The sequence below is a fragment of the Cheilinus undulatus genome, linkage group 8, assembly GCF_018320785.1.
Source record: "Cheilinus undulatus linkage group 8, ASM1832078v1, whole genome shotgun sequence".
In the NCBI taxonomy this organism is placed as follows: Eukaryota; Metazoa; Chordata; class Actinopteri; order Labriformes; family Labridae; genus Cheilinus; species Cheilinus undulatus.
This window is the reverse complement of record NC_054872.1, coordinates 27,450,385-27,466,300: the sequence shown is the minus strand read 5'-3', so window position 1 is coordinate 27,466,300 and position 15,916 is coordinate 27,450,385. Positions and strand designations below refer to the sequence as shown.

The 15,916-nt window shown below is 35.6% G+C and overlaps 2 protein-coding genes across 2 annotated transcripts; both read left to right on the top strand.

Annotated features, from left to right (window-relative positions):
* Positions 1-988: 988 nt before the first annotated feature.
* Positions 989-4,341, top strand: si:dkey-87o1.2 (uncharacterized protein LOC796684 homolog). Its single transcript, XM_041793844.1, has 4 exons — positions 989-1,496; positions 1,736-1,790; positions 3,697-3,814; positions 3,983-4,341. Exons 1-4 carry the CDS (start codon positions 1,200-1,202, stop codon positions 4,014-4,016), a joined length of 504 nt encoding a protein of 167 aa, XP_041649778.1. The 5' UTR covers positions 989-1,199; the 3' UTR covers positions 4,017-4,341.
* Positions 4,342-6,301: 1,960 nt separating this feature from the next.
* On the top strand, positions 6,302-15,574 carry them4 (thioesterase superfamily member 4). Its single transcript, XM_041792787.1, has 6 exons — positions 6,302-6,731; positions 10,217-10,403; positions 11,462-11,624; positions 13,965-14,072; positions 14,487-14,611; positions 14,717-15,574. Exons 1-6 carry the CDS (start codon positions 6,606-6,608, stop codon positions 14,761-14,763), a joined length of 756 nt encoding a protein of 251 aa, XP_041648721.1. The 5' UTR covers positions 6,302-6,605; the 3' UTR covers positions 14,764-15,574.
* The last annotated feature ends 342 nt before the right edge of the window (positions 15,575-15,916 follow it).

Sequence of the window (15,916 nt, the reverse complement as noted above, 5' to 3'; positions counted from 1 at the left end):
AAGAAGTAAGGAATGTGGGAAAAGAAATTAATTTGTGTTTTAAATTCATGTTTTCAATTTAGCATCTCACAATTAGGACTCAAACTTAGGATTTTGACTTTTTATTTCATACTTTGAACATTTCAACTCATAATTTTGACTTCTCATATAATATTTTGAGCTTTAAGATTCATAATTGTATTTTTTGATTTATATTTTGACCTTTTTAACCAATTATTTTGTATTTTATCTCATATTTTTAACTCCATACTTTGACTTCATAATCCCATAGTTTGACCTTTTAGACTCACAGTTTAAAATTTTGAACCATATTTGACTTTTAATTTCATGATGATAAATTTTATTTCATATTTTGACCTTTTAAACTCACGACTTTGACTTTCTAATATTTTTGTCTTTTGAGCTTTTTGAACTAATAAATTGACTTTTCTCGGATTGTGAGCCTTTAAACTTTTCTTTTTAACTTTTTAAAGGTTAAAATCATTTATCATAAGTTTGTTTTTTCCAAATTTTATTACTGGTGAAATGAGGTTGACAGTTTCTGGTTTAAAGGTGACCCTGTTAGGCCCTCAGGTTAGACCTGAATCCAGAATGTGATTGAGTTTGACACCCCTGTCCTAAGCCTTACCTTGACCCTTACCCTGAACCTAACCGGGAGTTAAATCCGATTTTATTTTGAACGAGTATTTCCGTATTTTTGTTGTCGTTTATAAATTTTACAGTAATATATAAAGCAGTGGTAAAATTTTCAAACTTCTTGTTTAACAAACAAACAATTGTGTGTATGATTATTATTTCTCAGTGTATAATCTTTTCATCAGCCTGTTTTATATAAGTGTGAAGTTGTGTTTATTGTAGCCTACAGTTAATCTACAGTAGCATGAAAGGTTTCCGGTTTGAAATCCATATCTACATACACATATCCTTATTTAAACCATTCACTCTGCAAATCCGGCACAAATGTTTGCGTGTCTCCGGGAGCAGAAGTTTGACAGACTCAGGAGACAACAGGTGGATGGTCACGCCCAGCTTGTTGAGCAGGTAGAGCAGGTTACAAACACGGTGCCAACAGACGTCGAACAGGAAAAACGCAGGAGGGGAGTGACGCGCGCGGCCAGGACAGACACTCGGAATGAGCAACAAGTGATCCGGCAGCTTGTCTGCTCCAGTAGGTCCAGTATCTCCACGCAGCCGCCGAGATGAAGCTCGTGGTAGTGGTAACCGTCCTGAGCGCGGTTTTCATGGTCGCACTGATTGTCCAAGCTGTGCGTCAGGAAATGAACCTACGTGAGGTGAAACACCGCATGGAACAAAACACGATGGAGGTCAAGAGGAAAGAGGCAGCCATCATCGAGATGAAAGCCAATATCGACACGTTAACGAGAACATTGGACGACGCCAACAGACGGGTAGGAAGTGTGAAGCAGAAGAATGAAGAAATAGCATCGTCAACAAGGAACTCTGAGGACGTTCTGAGGGCCTGTAACAAGGATAAGGTATGACACGCACACACCAGCTCATCTGCAGGCTCAGCCTCCTGTTACACTGCCAGACAGTCAAACATCAGACCTCTGAATCAAGATAACGGCCAAAAGGTTGCACCTGATGTCTAGTGGCATGAAAGCCACCACCACACCCCACTCCCCTCAAGTGCATCCACATGTTTGCCCCCACTGCTGTTTTTGTCTTTATGCTACAATTCATCTGCTGACTAATACTTCACCTGTGTTCCTAGGGAAAAATTGTGGACATGAAGACAGAGAAGACTAAGGTCATTGCCCAACTCAGAGGTAAGAAGTGTTTATTATGATGGAAAATAATCAATACCTCATTACTTTTTCAGTACCACGTGTTTTAGAGCAATGCAATCTGTAGTTTCAATGACTGATTGAACAGTAAAGTACTAATTCAAATAAAAACAAGAAACTGGCCAATATCTGTGTGACAAGGACTTTTTGTCACTTTTTGCATGTAAACAGGTGCTGATATTGTTTCTTTTATACAAGGACTGTATCAAAAGTTTAAAAATCTGACATCATGGCAAACTTGTTCATAATTCTACTCTGTTTTTGTCAGCCCTGTGTGGCTAGTCTTCATTGTGATTCTGTAAAGTGCTTTTTGCTGTTACAAAACTGATCTAGGGGAAAAAGAGTGATAAAACTTAACATGGGTAAATCAAGCCTTTTAACTAAAAATGCTGTTTTTAGTTTCTGATATAAATCCATCTTGCACCATTAAAGAATATTTTTTTATAGTAGAATAGCAGAGTTTTACATAGGGAAGTCCAAAGAGGATATCCATCATCTACACATTTTCTTTTTTTAAATGTTTATTTATTTATTTATTTGTTCTTTTTTGTGATAATTGAGAAATTCATGTTGTTTTATCTTACTTATCTTACAATCTTGGGATAAAAAAGTTGGAATTCTCATAATAAAGAATAACTCAAGAGACAAATAGAGATCCCAAGAAATCAACTAAAGTTTACTTATAACATCACAGGAGAACAGAGTGCAATTAAATGTATAAATCTGAGCTGTCAGCATTTGTGCATCAATTGTGATGCAATTATGGCCAATAATTAGTGCATATTTATAACGGCATAAATCGATACTTTGTCTCCTTCAGTACAATTTGGTTAAGCCAAAGTGATGTAAACAAGTGCATAAATGCTGCTTAATGTCTTATTTCAGTTTAACAAACTTAGCCAGCTCAATGGACAAGTCAAAGCCATCTACACCTTATCATATGAAACATTTTACCCATTTACCCTCACCTTTCTCCGTGGTTAAGTTTGTGTCATAACCTTTGATCTACCTGAAGTTCCTTTCAAAATAAAAGCAGGTCCTTCTCTGAACAGGAAGCTAATTACCCTTAGTTTAATGGTGCATTCCAGTTTATCTCAGACTTCCAATTTTCTGAATTACCAGTCTGATTCATCATCATGAATGCCCCCTGAACCCCAAATTCCAACTCAGAAACCTGGATATCAACTCTGGTGTGATGTCATTCCCAGCTCTGACATCCAAAGTAAATGGAACCCAGCGTAAGACAGCAAAATGAAACTAAAACTGTTTTAACCCCTTAAAGCCTGTTGTATCATATTTGATACATACTTTTATGATCATAAATTACTAAAAAATCCTTCTGAATACAATCTGATAAATGATAAAAATGCCTTAAGTGGATTATCAGTTACCAAAAACACTTAATGTATCAAATGAGATACAAAAATATATATATATGTTAAATTGAATGAAAATTTAGATTTTTTTGGATTTCAGTAGAAAGTGAAATAAACATTTCAGTTCCAAAAAATTAGAATTTTCTGGCTATAATTTGTCTTTTCAGGCTTTAAGGGGTTAAATACAAAGTACAGTTATAGTTAAGATTAATTGCGATTAATTTTTTCAAGTTGACAGCTTTAATATCAATGCATGTCCTCAGAGCGCTTTGATATCATTCCACATACATTTTGACAATTTAAGATCAGCTACAGCCCACAGAGCTGCACGTAAACTGCCTCTGGTTTCAGTCACTAGTTTGCACACTGCTTCATAAAAAAAGATTAAATCTAAACTGTTTGCTGCAACTAATATTTCATGTATGATCGTTAAATTAAAGGAATATGGGACTTCTTGCCTTGTTTGCGCCATATAATCAGGCTTTTCTCTGTTTTTGCTGTTTTTTCCCCAGCTGATCATGAAGAAGCCAAAAAGAAGGCTGAGGCAGACATTCAGAGCTTGAAACAGCAGATTTTGGATAGAGACAAAGCTGTTTGTGCCTTTGCAGATACATCAAAGGAGGAAGCACGGTAAGATCCCAGCAGCAAATTTAGATTGCAACATCAGAGTGAACCAGGCCTTGCTGTTTCAACAATATAGCTACACAGCCATCAAGACCATACAACTGGCATAGTTAGACTTGATAAAGCATTAGGACTGTGGAATAATTTTGTCTTCTCTTTTGGTCATCTTTGCAGGAAGCTATGTGGAATTACTGAAACTTCACAATAAAGCCACTTCTCATAAATGAACATCCCCATGAGCTGTTTGAAAAAGAGGATTATCATGCCTGAAGAAACAGTCAAATACACTGACGTGTTTACAACCTGATTCTTTATGATAAGAAGTATTTTTTTTTAGTAATGTACATTAAATTGCACAGACATCACAGGGTGAGAAAATATGTTACATACCATTTTAAAATTTGTGTTTGTTTGTGGGATCTGGTTTGGCATTTTCTCCCTACTGATACTTGTCACAGCCTTACTTAGTAACAAACTCTCTCATGTCAAATGATTTCCAGAAATAGCTGTCTGATTAAACCAGTAAATCTGCATTGTATTGCTCCATAGCCAGAGCGGCATACTGCAAGTTTCTCCTGTCACAGTGCCTGGTTAACCCTGAAAGACTGCAAGGGAACAAGGAGGCTGTGCAGACAGCTGTTTAATGTGTGGTTAGGGGAATTTGATAACCGAATGGGTTGAATGAATCGAAACAGTGTAATTATGCTTTATGAACATGTGCCATGGTTAAACATCAGAAAGTGCAACTTGAAACATTTTTAAATACATTATTAAAAATATGTTAATCCAAAAATAGGACAATCTCTATCTTTCTGGATCTATCTGGTGTTCTCTGATTACTTTAGGGACTGCTTTTAGCGAAGGTTGTTTTTCTTCCTAATGTGAAGTGGATCAAATATTTTGTGCTTTAAAGTCACGGTATACAACAGCTACACATTAGAAACCTTGTGCTGATGTGTACCTTTAATGGCATGAGCCTCTAGCTCCCTCTAGTGAGGACAAATGGTTAACATTGATGGTGTCACTATAATTTTAGACAGTTACTAAACTTGTGTCCCTTTTTGTGTTTCCTGTTTTGTTTTGAACTTCATCTGAACAGTTAAGACAAACTTTAAGTGTGTTTTCAGTTATTCGATTAAGTTCTTTAAGTACCTTAAAGTTGAACTTTATTGATTGAACCATTTTCTGAAAATTAAAAACAACAGGGAAGCATGCAGAGATATTGTTACATTTGGTGTAAAACTCAGGAAGAGACATCTAGTTAAATTTTGTCCTGACCAATTTAATGTCTGCTTTAAGGCTATAGCACTTAAGTAAATTCAGAGCAATATAAGGTTGCCTTTCTCACTTATTTATTATTTCCTAGAAGACTTTGGCATAGAAAGTAGAATTGACATTTAAATGCATTGTTACTGAATTAACTACAAACCAGTGAGGCTGTTTGGATAGGACATTAATGGATAATGTAGCATTACAAATGGAGAACTTTTGCATTCAAGTATTGGTGGCTAAATTTGTAAACAACTCCTGGCATGAAAGTATGGGGGGGGGATGCACCCTTATAAAGACTTTTACAAATGTACATTTAATGTAGTCCAGCAGATATGACTGATTGAAACCATCAGACAAAACTAAGTCTTAATATCACAGCTGATACATGCTGTAGACTTAACTATGGCTATACATTTTTATCTCGTTAAGTGTGTGTAGTGCAGTGTGTAATATTTAGCCTATTAGCATTTAGCAAAACAAGCTTGGTTAAAATGAAACATAACATTTATAAGTAGATTGATCTAAATTAGTGTTGACATCTGATAACACATTTTTTAAATTTATGTTTTAAATTAACTCAGAATAAGCCTTTTATTCATAAATAGGGAGGGTCCCCTCCAAGGACGCTGCTATCTTGGATTTTTGCATTTTGCCTGTTTCTATGGCACCATAGAAGGAACCAAATAACAGTTAAGCATGTATTGATTTTCAAACTTCACTGGTTCCCACAGTTATCACCAGAGAAATGAGCATCACACTCCAGAATTGACTGTTAGATTTTGATAGTCCCATTTTTACACACTGTACCTTTAACCACCGATCTTCCTGTTTAGTGCAAAGTCAAACTGAAAAAAAAAACCCTTAGATTAGATAGATAGATAGATAGATAGATAGATAGATAGATAGATATTAATGCTTTGCAAGAAATTCAGTACAACAGCTACATCCAACGTAACGACATTACATAAATATGACCATATAAACGTTAAATAAGTGTTTAAAACAGACTTTATCATTATTATTATTATTATTATTATTATTATTATTTTAACAAATAAACGATATCGAAGAAATGTGATCAACTTATCCAGCATGCAAAAATATCTTGTTCACTACAATTTCCAGTAGCCTACTCATTAGAGTGTGTGGCTACCTCCCTGGGATATGCACAGTCATCTTCCTCAACCAATCACAAGTCAAAGCGTGATCACGTGACCAGAATGACGCCATGGTAGCTACTCCGCTTGATCAGATGACACATGAAAGTCACCGGCGAAATAATTCTAGCTGGTCTTTACCAGGATTATCAATATTTTCATAGATAACGTTACGCACTTATAGCTGTTACCTGTAGAGACTAGTGTAGTTTTGTTGTGACGCTGTCAGCTAACATTAGCTTGCAGAGTCGCCGGGCAACTGCATTACAACGTGTTACACTAGCTACCTGCCTGTTACATCAGTTATCTTCATTAGAATACAGGCAGCTGTGACAGAAATATTTACCCTTATTTAAGAAAGTGAAGAGATGGCAAGGAGCCTCGATAGGATATTGAAGGATTTTAGACGCCTGGTAACTCTCTCAGCCACATGGTCTATCAAGCATCCGATTTACAGCGTTCCTTTGAGGAGCCCATCTGTCCGGAGCATGGCGGTACGTACTCTGAAATGTTGGGAGGAAAGTGCTTGAATTGACCTGTGAGTGAGGTTTTCTCTACATGGATGTTTCTCAGCTCAGTGATTGTTTCAGTTAGCCTGTGTAGAGCACCGGTGCAATGAATGCATTATTATCAACATTATCATGGTTGTAAATCAGGATTTGAATTTCAAAAAGATTCTAGAAAAAGTCTTATAATATCAATGCTGGACTGAATACAAAGGCCACAGAAGTGGAAGTCCTAGACTCTCAATAATAGATAATTGTTGTTTTTAGTTGTCAACATATCCTTATTTGACTCTGTTTACATTAAAGTTGCCAATTCAGACGGTAAGTAGGAGTTTTCTGGATTATTTTGATGGCCTCATTTCTTTCCTGTGCAGTCAAATGAAATATGTTGCATGTTTTTCTAAAGCATCCATGTGTTTCATTACTTTCAGTCATTAAATAACTCCATGCAATTTCAGTGCTTGTGGTATTAAAACATATTAAGGTATCAAGCTTTTTGTTACTTAATTAAATATCAAACCTAAAATAGCTGTTAAATTTATCCTTAAACTAAAAATGAACTCTATAACATCAAAGTGTCAATATTGAGCTTTTTAGGAGGACGTTTTCATGGGCTGCCTTATTTTTGATTTACTCATTTTATTTTCACAGTTTATTTTATGAATGGAACTGGAGAGGGTGTGCACAAAATCGTATTGTTTTGCACTATGACTAAACAGTTAATGGGAACATTACTATGTTGGCCTATATCTATAAGAAAGAATATTTGAGTTTGTTATTGAGATTTTTGCTTTTATTTGTGTTTGACTGGATTTCATCATACTTACAGCTGTTTCTACTGCAACTGTATGCATTTACACAGACGCCCCAGAGATGAAACGCATCCATACATTTTATTTTACACTATGTTTTACAAACATTGTAGGAGGCAGTTTGAAAACACATTTCATACAATAGTGCTGAAGCCCTTAGCCGATATACTTCACTTCAAGTAAAATTATTATTATTATTATTTTATTTAACTCTGTATCTCAGAATAACCACACTGGTTTTCTGGTGGTGTTGAGTCAATTTGTTGACACCCGAGAATCCTGGGATGCCTGATATTATCAGCATATCTGTATCAGCAGATTTTAGCTTTAACAGTGAATTATAGGTATCTGCAGATATCTAAATTTCTGCTGATATTTACTGCTGATATTTTGGCTATAAAAATCTGCCTATATCAGCTGTAAATATTTGCCTACAAACAAATAAGTTTGTTGAGTTTCAGGCTAGACCAACAGACCTACGTCAGCTGAAGTCTGTGTCTTTATTCATTATCATTCCTTACTTTTTGAAATGAGTTTGAAGGATTGAAATTTGTCAATTTGTTTGCAGTTCAATCTGAATTTTTACATGAATTGCGCAGCCCTTATAAAAATGCCCACACTAACAAAATAAATAAGTCAAGAAGATCTTGAGAAAACAAGTGCGATTTACTTTTTTAAATTCCAAATAATGGGAAAAAGAAAAGTTAAAGTGTATGGATACATGCCCCCTTAGGGCTTCCATATTTTGCTAGGCATCAGTAACATCTTAGCTAAATACAACCTTATATACAACACATTAACCATATACTTCCTATGCAGTGGGATTACATGTACAAAAGTAGGCTATATTCTTTTTCTGTATGCTTAAATATTCTGGATATTTTACTGCTGTAAGAAAATCAAGGCAACAGTTGCTGCAAAAGGCCTTGATTTAACACAAACCTTTCAGTGAGCTAGATATACCATGAAAGAGTGAGGTGTGTCACAGCCTGGCTTGAGGGAATGTTGAAGAAAAGACCATTCATGAACCAGAACTGAAATTTTGATAAACCAAATATAAGCTTAAAAGACCATGTCAAAGTATGTAAATGAGTAAACACAGTAGTGCTGTCTACACAGCTAAGAGGGGCAAACAAAGAAAACAAACACAGGTAAAAGTCTAACCATATGCCCAGGGGGAGAGAGAGAACCTGTCAGGTATTATGTCATAGGTGAAACAGATAGCTCTTCACAGTTACCTTCTGTCTCGAGATGTTGAATCACCTTTAGGTTCATAGATTTTTACATCATTCAAAGGGAGCAATGCCATGCTTGAGTTATTCAGCAGAAAATTTGCCTTAAAAATGATTAGGATTTATGTTAAAGCGTAGAGAATTTTCCTCCACTGAGTGTCAATACAAAGTCTTACTAACTGAAGGTAGAATTTCATGACTCAGCAGTTGGATTAGATTGCATGTTATTTTACAGATGTAGCTATTAAAATTAAAAATATATAATGCTTTGTCAATGGCAAACTTCACTTATGACAGAATTGTATGACTGACTTGTGCAAAAGGTATTAAGAGTCAAAGACATGGAAAAGATAAGAGTATGTACTTGACAAATGTTACATTTTTACCATGCTTTTATTTGTATATACTTCACCCTTGTTCAACCATGAATAGCAAGATAAGATTAAGACTTTCTCTTTCTCCTAACTCATGTAGCAACAAATTTCAAGTTTCTGGCAGTCGGCTGTAAATACAACTATGGTACAAGATACATGAATATGATATATTGAATGCTATGATATATCACCTAATTCAGAATCTAATTCACATTCACTTTAAAAGAATCAAATGAGATCAGTTACTTAAGCTAGGCCTTTTTGTAAGATTGTCCAAGAACTAGCAGCAGCAAACTTACATGACCTTTACTCCAGTTTAGTCCCGGCCTTTAGGATAGGCAGAAGACAAGGTCTTGGGGGCAAGGATTGCAAGTTCCAATAGATTTACACGTATGAAAGAAGCAGAGATAAAATACACTCTTTAGTTGGATCAACCAGCGTAGACCAAAGATGAGTGAGAGCCTTATGTGATGGTTCTGAGTGCTCTATGATACAGAGCCCAGAACCTGTATTCCTTTATAATTTAGTAAACTTACCACAGTTGGTTTCCAAAGGCTTTAAACTGTTGACTGGGGTTGTCATGACACCAGAATTTTGATCTTCAGTATGATATTAGTGGAAATGAAACAATATAAATCGTATTAACATGACTTATTAATAATAGTTTTGATACCACAGCAACTAAAATAGAAGAGTAGAGCACACAGTAATAATGATCAGAAAATCCATGCAAATTCCTACACACTATAAAAATTGCACAAATAACCTGGCAGTATCTCAGTACCAAAATGTTGCCTATGTATTTTTTCAGTTAAGACAGTGTAAGCTAATGTGCTTACAAATTTCTGATAAATTCATTTGCACTTGTCTTACAAAATAGATTTTTTTGTTTTTAGAGCTGTGGTACTTTGAGATACTGTGTAGAGCATTAAAATAACACATTGCAGTGTTTAAAACATGTTGTTCAAAAAAATATATATTGAAAATTTTGTCAACCTCACCTCCCTAACTCAAAAAATAGCAGATGATGATTTGAAGCATTTCTCTGTTTGCAGGCACTGACGTTTCCTTTTTTCAAGCCCCGGGACCTGGCCTTGCCAAACTCCTCTTGGGGTCCAGAAATGATGCAGTTGTATGAGCATTATAGCAGCTTATGTGAGCAGGTGACTGAGGGGGGAGAGAAGAAGGACGGACCGTGGACGAGACTGCCAGACTACAACCGCATCCTCAAGCATGCGCCAGGTAAAAATGCAATCTGTGTGTTTCTGCTTTAAAAATAAATAAATAATTTTTTTTTTTTTTTTTTTGGAATAATATCACCATAGTAGTCAAATCAGGGGATCAAAAATCCAGGGGTTTAAATGTTTTATTTCAGTGGATTTAGTGGGATGTTTTAGCCAGGACATACTTTGACAGTGCTGTACTTGATGCTTTTTTTTTTTGAAGAGACGGAAAGAAATGATGATGAACCTATGGACTTACACCACTCCAGTTCTCCATCTTGCAACTTTATTCATATTTTGGTACAAATGCTTATTTCTTGTTCAAAATATATTTTCACTTTGGGCCTGTGTCCACGGCTGCTGTCTTTATCGCCCACAACCTCAGGTTCAGGACACTTCTCACCGGTGCTTATTGTTAGCTTACGAAAGCTGACTTCTGCTTCATTGAGTAGAATCTGTAACACCTTTTTAACTGGCTCCGTTTGTGTTATACATTTCTTCATTCAAGGAAATATCACTAAGAAAACATGAAAACAGTGTAAAGAAATTATCTCCTGACATTAGCATTGGCTGTAGACAGGGAAACTTTACCCTTAAAAAGATGAATCAGATCATTATTTCCATCGCCATTGCTGTTGACATAGCTGGTAACATAAGTCCTGCCCCTGCATTTGAATGGTCACTGTGGTAGAAGTGGGATTAACGAGTGCGATGCTCTTCCAATAGCTGGACTGTTTTTAACTGAGAGAGCTTTGAGTGCAGTGACAAAAATAACGTGGCTTTGTATTGAAAATGAGCTCAGCTAGTGCCAAAAAATATGGGCTGTGCTTACAGACCCTTTGAGTATTATAACCTTAGATTGTAATTTCTGTTTGGGTTTTTCTGCTTTGTTTTTTAAATGCCATCTAGAGCACTGATACCACTTTAAATTTGTATTATTCATTTATATCAATTAAGATCTTTATTCAAAAGTGTTTGATACCTTACAACCATGTCTTTATGCCCCCTGTGTTTCTTCAGTGCGAGGATACCATGTTAGCTTCAGAGAGTTAACTTGTGGTTTTCTTTTTCTCTCAGGTGGAGTTTATCTCAGTAAGTTGATCCAGTCAAAAGCTCGTCTTTTCTCTCGGAACATCAGAGAACCGGGGGCAGGATTTGAGTACGTTTTGTTCATCAACAAAGAGGAGCAGAAGTGTGTGCTCATCATGCAGGCCGGACACCTACTGGAGGGACCACCAGGGTGAGAGAGCGGTTGCTGCTGTAGGGTTTGTTTAAATGCACAGTGTAGGAGCCACTGTGTATGTCTGTGATTGTTTATTGTGTTGTATTATAGTTTGTTTTGCATTTATTGTTGATTAATTCACTTAAACACTTGGATGGTGATAATCAGTTGTTGGTTAGCTGGTACTGTCAGGTATTTAAGGAAGGGTTGGTTTCATTTGGCATACTGTGCTAAATTGATACTTTTAAAACTTGCCTGTGCCAAAACATTGCCTGAATCAATCCTTTTAGAAGGGAAAATAATTGATAATTACCAACAATATTAAAAAATACTTTTATAATTGCAAAGACAACTCTAAACTCTAAACTGAGAAATACTTTGAATTTTGAAATTTAAAAAAACTTTGAACAAATTCACATGATTAATACTTTTTTTTTAAATTGACTGTTACCCCACCCCAATTTCTACTAGGAATCTACCCTCTATTCACTTAAAATTTTTGAGTACTTATTTGTTGATGCTACTTTGATTAATTTATAAATTTATACATTCATTTTTCCAAGTACATTTAAATCATAAAGTGAGCATCTCTGTTTGCTTTTACACCTTTATAAATGTTTCCTATAGAGACTGACAAATCCAAGTAACTAACAGAAGGCCAGGAGGTAGTGCTTAAAGTTTCTGCTTTGTTTCATCGCTCATTGAATATCTTTTCTGTTGAGATTAGCTTGCCAGTAGACTACGCAGTGCACCACATTCTCCTTCATTAAAGGCCATTGCTCATCAATGATGTCCGCTGTGAATTAAATGAAAGAGAGATTTCTCTGAAACAGAAACAGATTTATCAACACCAACAATACTATTTTTGCACCATAAGAGCGACATGCAAGTCAAACATTACACTGAAGACAGCATGTGACTAAAAACTGACAGTACTGTAGGCCCAAATAATTCAGAGAAATATCTTTAAAAGACGCCAGTTAGGCATGGGATAAGAAAAACTAAACACTGTAAAGACTGGGCTAAATTAACTGAAAGAAGACGCCAACAGAGCAGGAACATTGCTTGAGACAGCATAATGGATAAGAGACGTTATGCTGTGCTGAAATGAAACAAGTGTAGGCCTACATAAACTACGTCAATCTCGTGAGAGATTTTTTTGCCCTCCAGTTGGACTGGCAGGCGGGCACTTTGGGGCATAGCTGTACTGAAATGAGGCACCCAAAGCTTTGTTTTGATTTGGCTCGGCAGGTATCTGACATGTTGGCGCAGATTTACTCATCCCTATCCAAAGGTCAGGAACAGGAAGTTAGTGTACAGGTACATCTCAAAAAATTAGAATATCATGAAAAAGTTCAATCTTTTTTGTCCCTCATTTCAGAAAGTGAAACCCATATATTATGTAGACTCATTACACAAAGAGTGAAATATTTCAAACCTTTATTTCTTGAAATGTTGATGCATATGTAACATATCTATTTAACAGCGTTGAATTTTTGGGATTTATATCACCATATCATGTGATCATCATCACAGTAAATCTCGTCTTCATTTCACAATGAAATGGAACGCCACACAGAGTAGTATAACTTTGGACAGTTGGATAATTTTGGAAAGCTTTCAATACAGTCATGAAAGTGACTTAAATTTTCAACAATGGGACATTACATTGTCACTGCACACAAATTGCACTACAAGGAATCACTCAATCAAAGCAACAATAAAAGATGATGTTAGGGTCACAGGGATTGTAGCGATCTTTGACTTGACATCAAGTGTTTCCACAGCAGTGATAAACATGTGCCTTGTAATGGCAGACACATCCTGTTACAATCATGAAGATTAAGAATTTCTCTGCCTTTGAAACAGTTGGAAATATCAGAGATAATGAAAGAGCTCATCTAAAATACTCAATACAGATTTAATCATTTTTAAACTAATTAAAACATTTTAATGAAAAAATTGGACGTTACAGCTACTGCTCTACATAAAGTAATCTTATAAAGTAATGTACTGCATTGTAAATTTATTTGTCAATATAAATTTGTATTTCTTGTCTAAAAAAGAGTTGTAAGGAGAAAAAGGGGACTATAAAAGTGCATAGCATAAAAGCACAAGGTCCTTAATTTGATTCATGTCACTGAATTGTGCTGCATGTCTTATCTCCCCTATGATCGGTCTTTCCCTTAGGCTAATTCCCAGTCTGTCTCAATACTTTCAGTGTTGAAAATGAAATGAAATAAAAATGCTAAACTGAATTAAAGAATAGCCTCGTAAGAACCTACTTTAAATCTCCTCTTAAAACAAACCACACTCTTAAACTCTGAGTTGGATTATTTACACTGTGTGTGCTTCCAGACATGTCCACGGGGGGGCAATAGCCACCATGATTGATACTGTGACGGGGTGTCTTGCGTCTCTCTCTGGAGCTGTTATGACAGCCAACCTTAACATCAACTACCGCAGGTACAGGAAAAATACTTTGTTTTGTTATATATTGTCCAGTGAATTCAGTATTTGTTTAGATAAACAATAAAATGTGACGTGTCCTTCTGCATATGCAAGTTTTTAACAGGTCTGTAATGAGATATTCACAGTTGAGGTCAGCATCTAGCTTGCTTCACATGGATAGCCAAGAGTTTTTTCATCAGATTTAATCCCAACCTTTGATTTAAAGAAAAACATCAGTAAAGCCAACATTAATAATAATAATAATAATAATAATAATAATAATAATAACTTTATTTGTATAGCACCTTTAAAAACAGAAGTTTACAAAGTGCTTTGACAATAAGCAGAATCATAAACATTATAACACTGTGAGACTGTTAAGCTACACTATAAGTTTTTGCCTTACCAAACACTTGTCTCATCCCTAAGCCCCATCCCGCTGGGCAGCACTGTGGTGATGGAATCCTCTATAGACAAACAGGAGGGCAGAAAAACGTTTATTTCATGTAAAGTGACCAGCCCTGATGGCACCAAGCTGCACACAGAAGCAACAGGTAACACACACTTTAATACGCTTGCAGAACATATTCAAACATGTCATTATAAAAGCTTATTTCAAGTCACATCCCTGAGCTTTTTTATTGTTTTACCTCCTGCAGCACTGTTCGTGTCAATCAGTCTCAGCTATCTTGTACTGGGAAGGTGACTGAACACACCTGCCAGCCTACCTAAGTACTGTCAGCAATCTGAGGCCATGACGAATGTGTGTGTGAGAGATAACGTGAGTGTGTCATGGCTTTGAAGTATTTTTTGGAGAGTGTGAAGTTAAATGATTGAAGATGTAACGTCTGTCACTCTGAACATGACACTGTTGACTTTTTATTATCCATTGCCAGTAAGTTATTAACAACATACTGTACAGCTGTACAGAGTACTCTAAGTGTCTACCTCTGCTATGTGTTACTAACATATCAATAATACATATTTAACATTACGGAAACAAACGTTATTTATTTCACAGCGTTTTAAAGGTTATTTATTGTTGCTTTGACAGTATTTACTACTTCTAACACTGAGGCCTTTTGGAAATGAGTTTAGCTGTGTTGTACAGGGTTATTTTATTTCTTCCACTGAGACCTCAGCTATACATGTTGTATGAATGACACATTTTTTGTGAACAAGTTCAGTTGTTGGCAACGGGAAATTAAAAGCATGATGTCTCCTCTTTTTTGCTGGAGGAACCAAAGTTAAAGCTTGAAGGTATTTCTTAAATTAAGGTTAAACTAAAACTAAAAATTGAGAGTTTATCACAGTATGATAACAACTGAAGGTATCTTAAAATATTTTACTAACTCTTGCCAAGGATAGTTTCTTTAATATTAATATAAACAATTGATCTTTTTGATGTAGCAAATATAATGTGCATTCAATTTCATCATTGCTGTTTTGTGTAATGTTTAAATAAAAGTTGGAGTTCACAAAAATAAATAGCGCCTTTGATTGGTGTGATAAGAAGATTGCAGAATGTTGTGTTGCTTTATGTCTCGCTAATGTGTGCATTAGAAGACGTACTGATTTTTTATTTATGTTGTTAAACTACATTTTAGCTGAGCATCAACTGTCACTGTTGGACCATAGTGTGACTGTTTTGATAATGTTAAAATATGAGGTGTGAGTTATTGTGAGTACACACTGTAAAACCTAATTAGTAAACCTGACTTTGAAAAATAGTGCAAACCGACTGTCTTTGAAAACCAAAGTAGAAATGAGTCCGTGTGGGTTCTCATTCATTCAGGTCACACTTACACAATTCTTCATCAAAAGGGCAACTACACTTGATAAAAGTTCTTGAAGACATT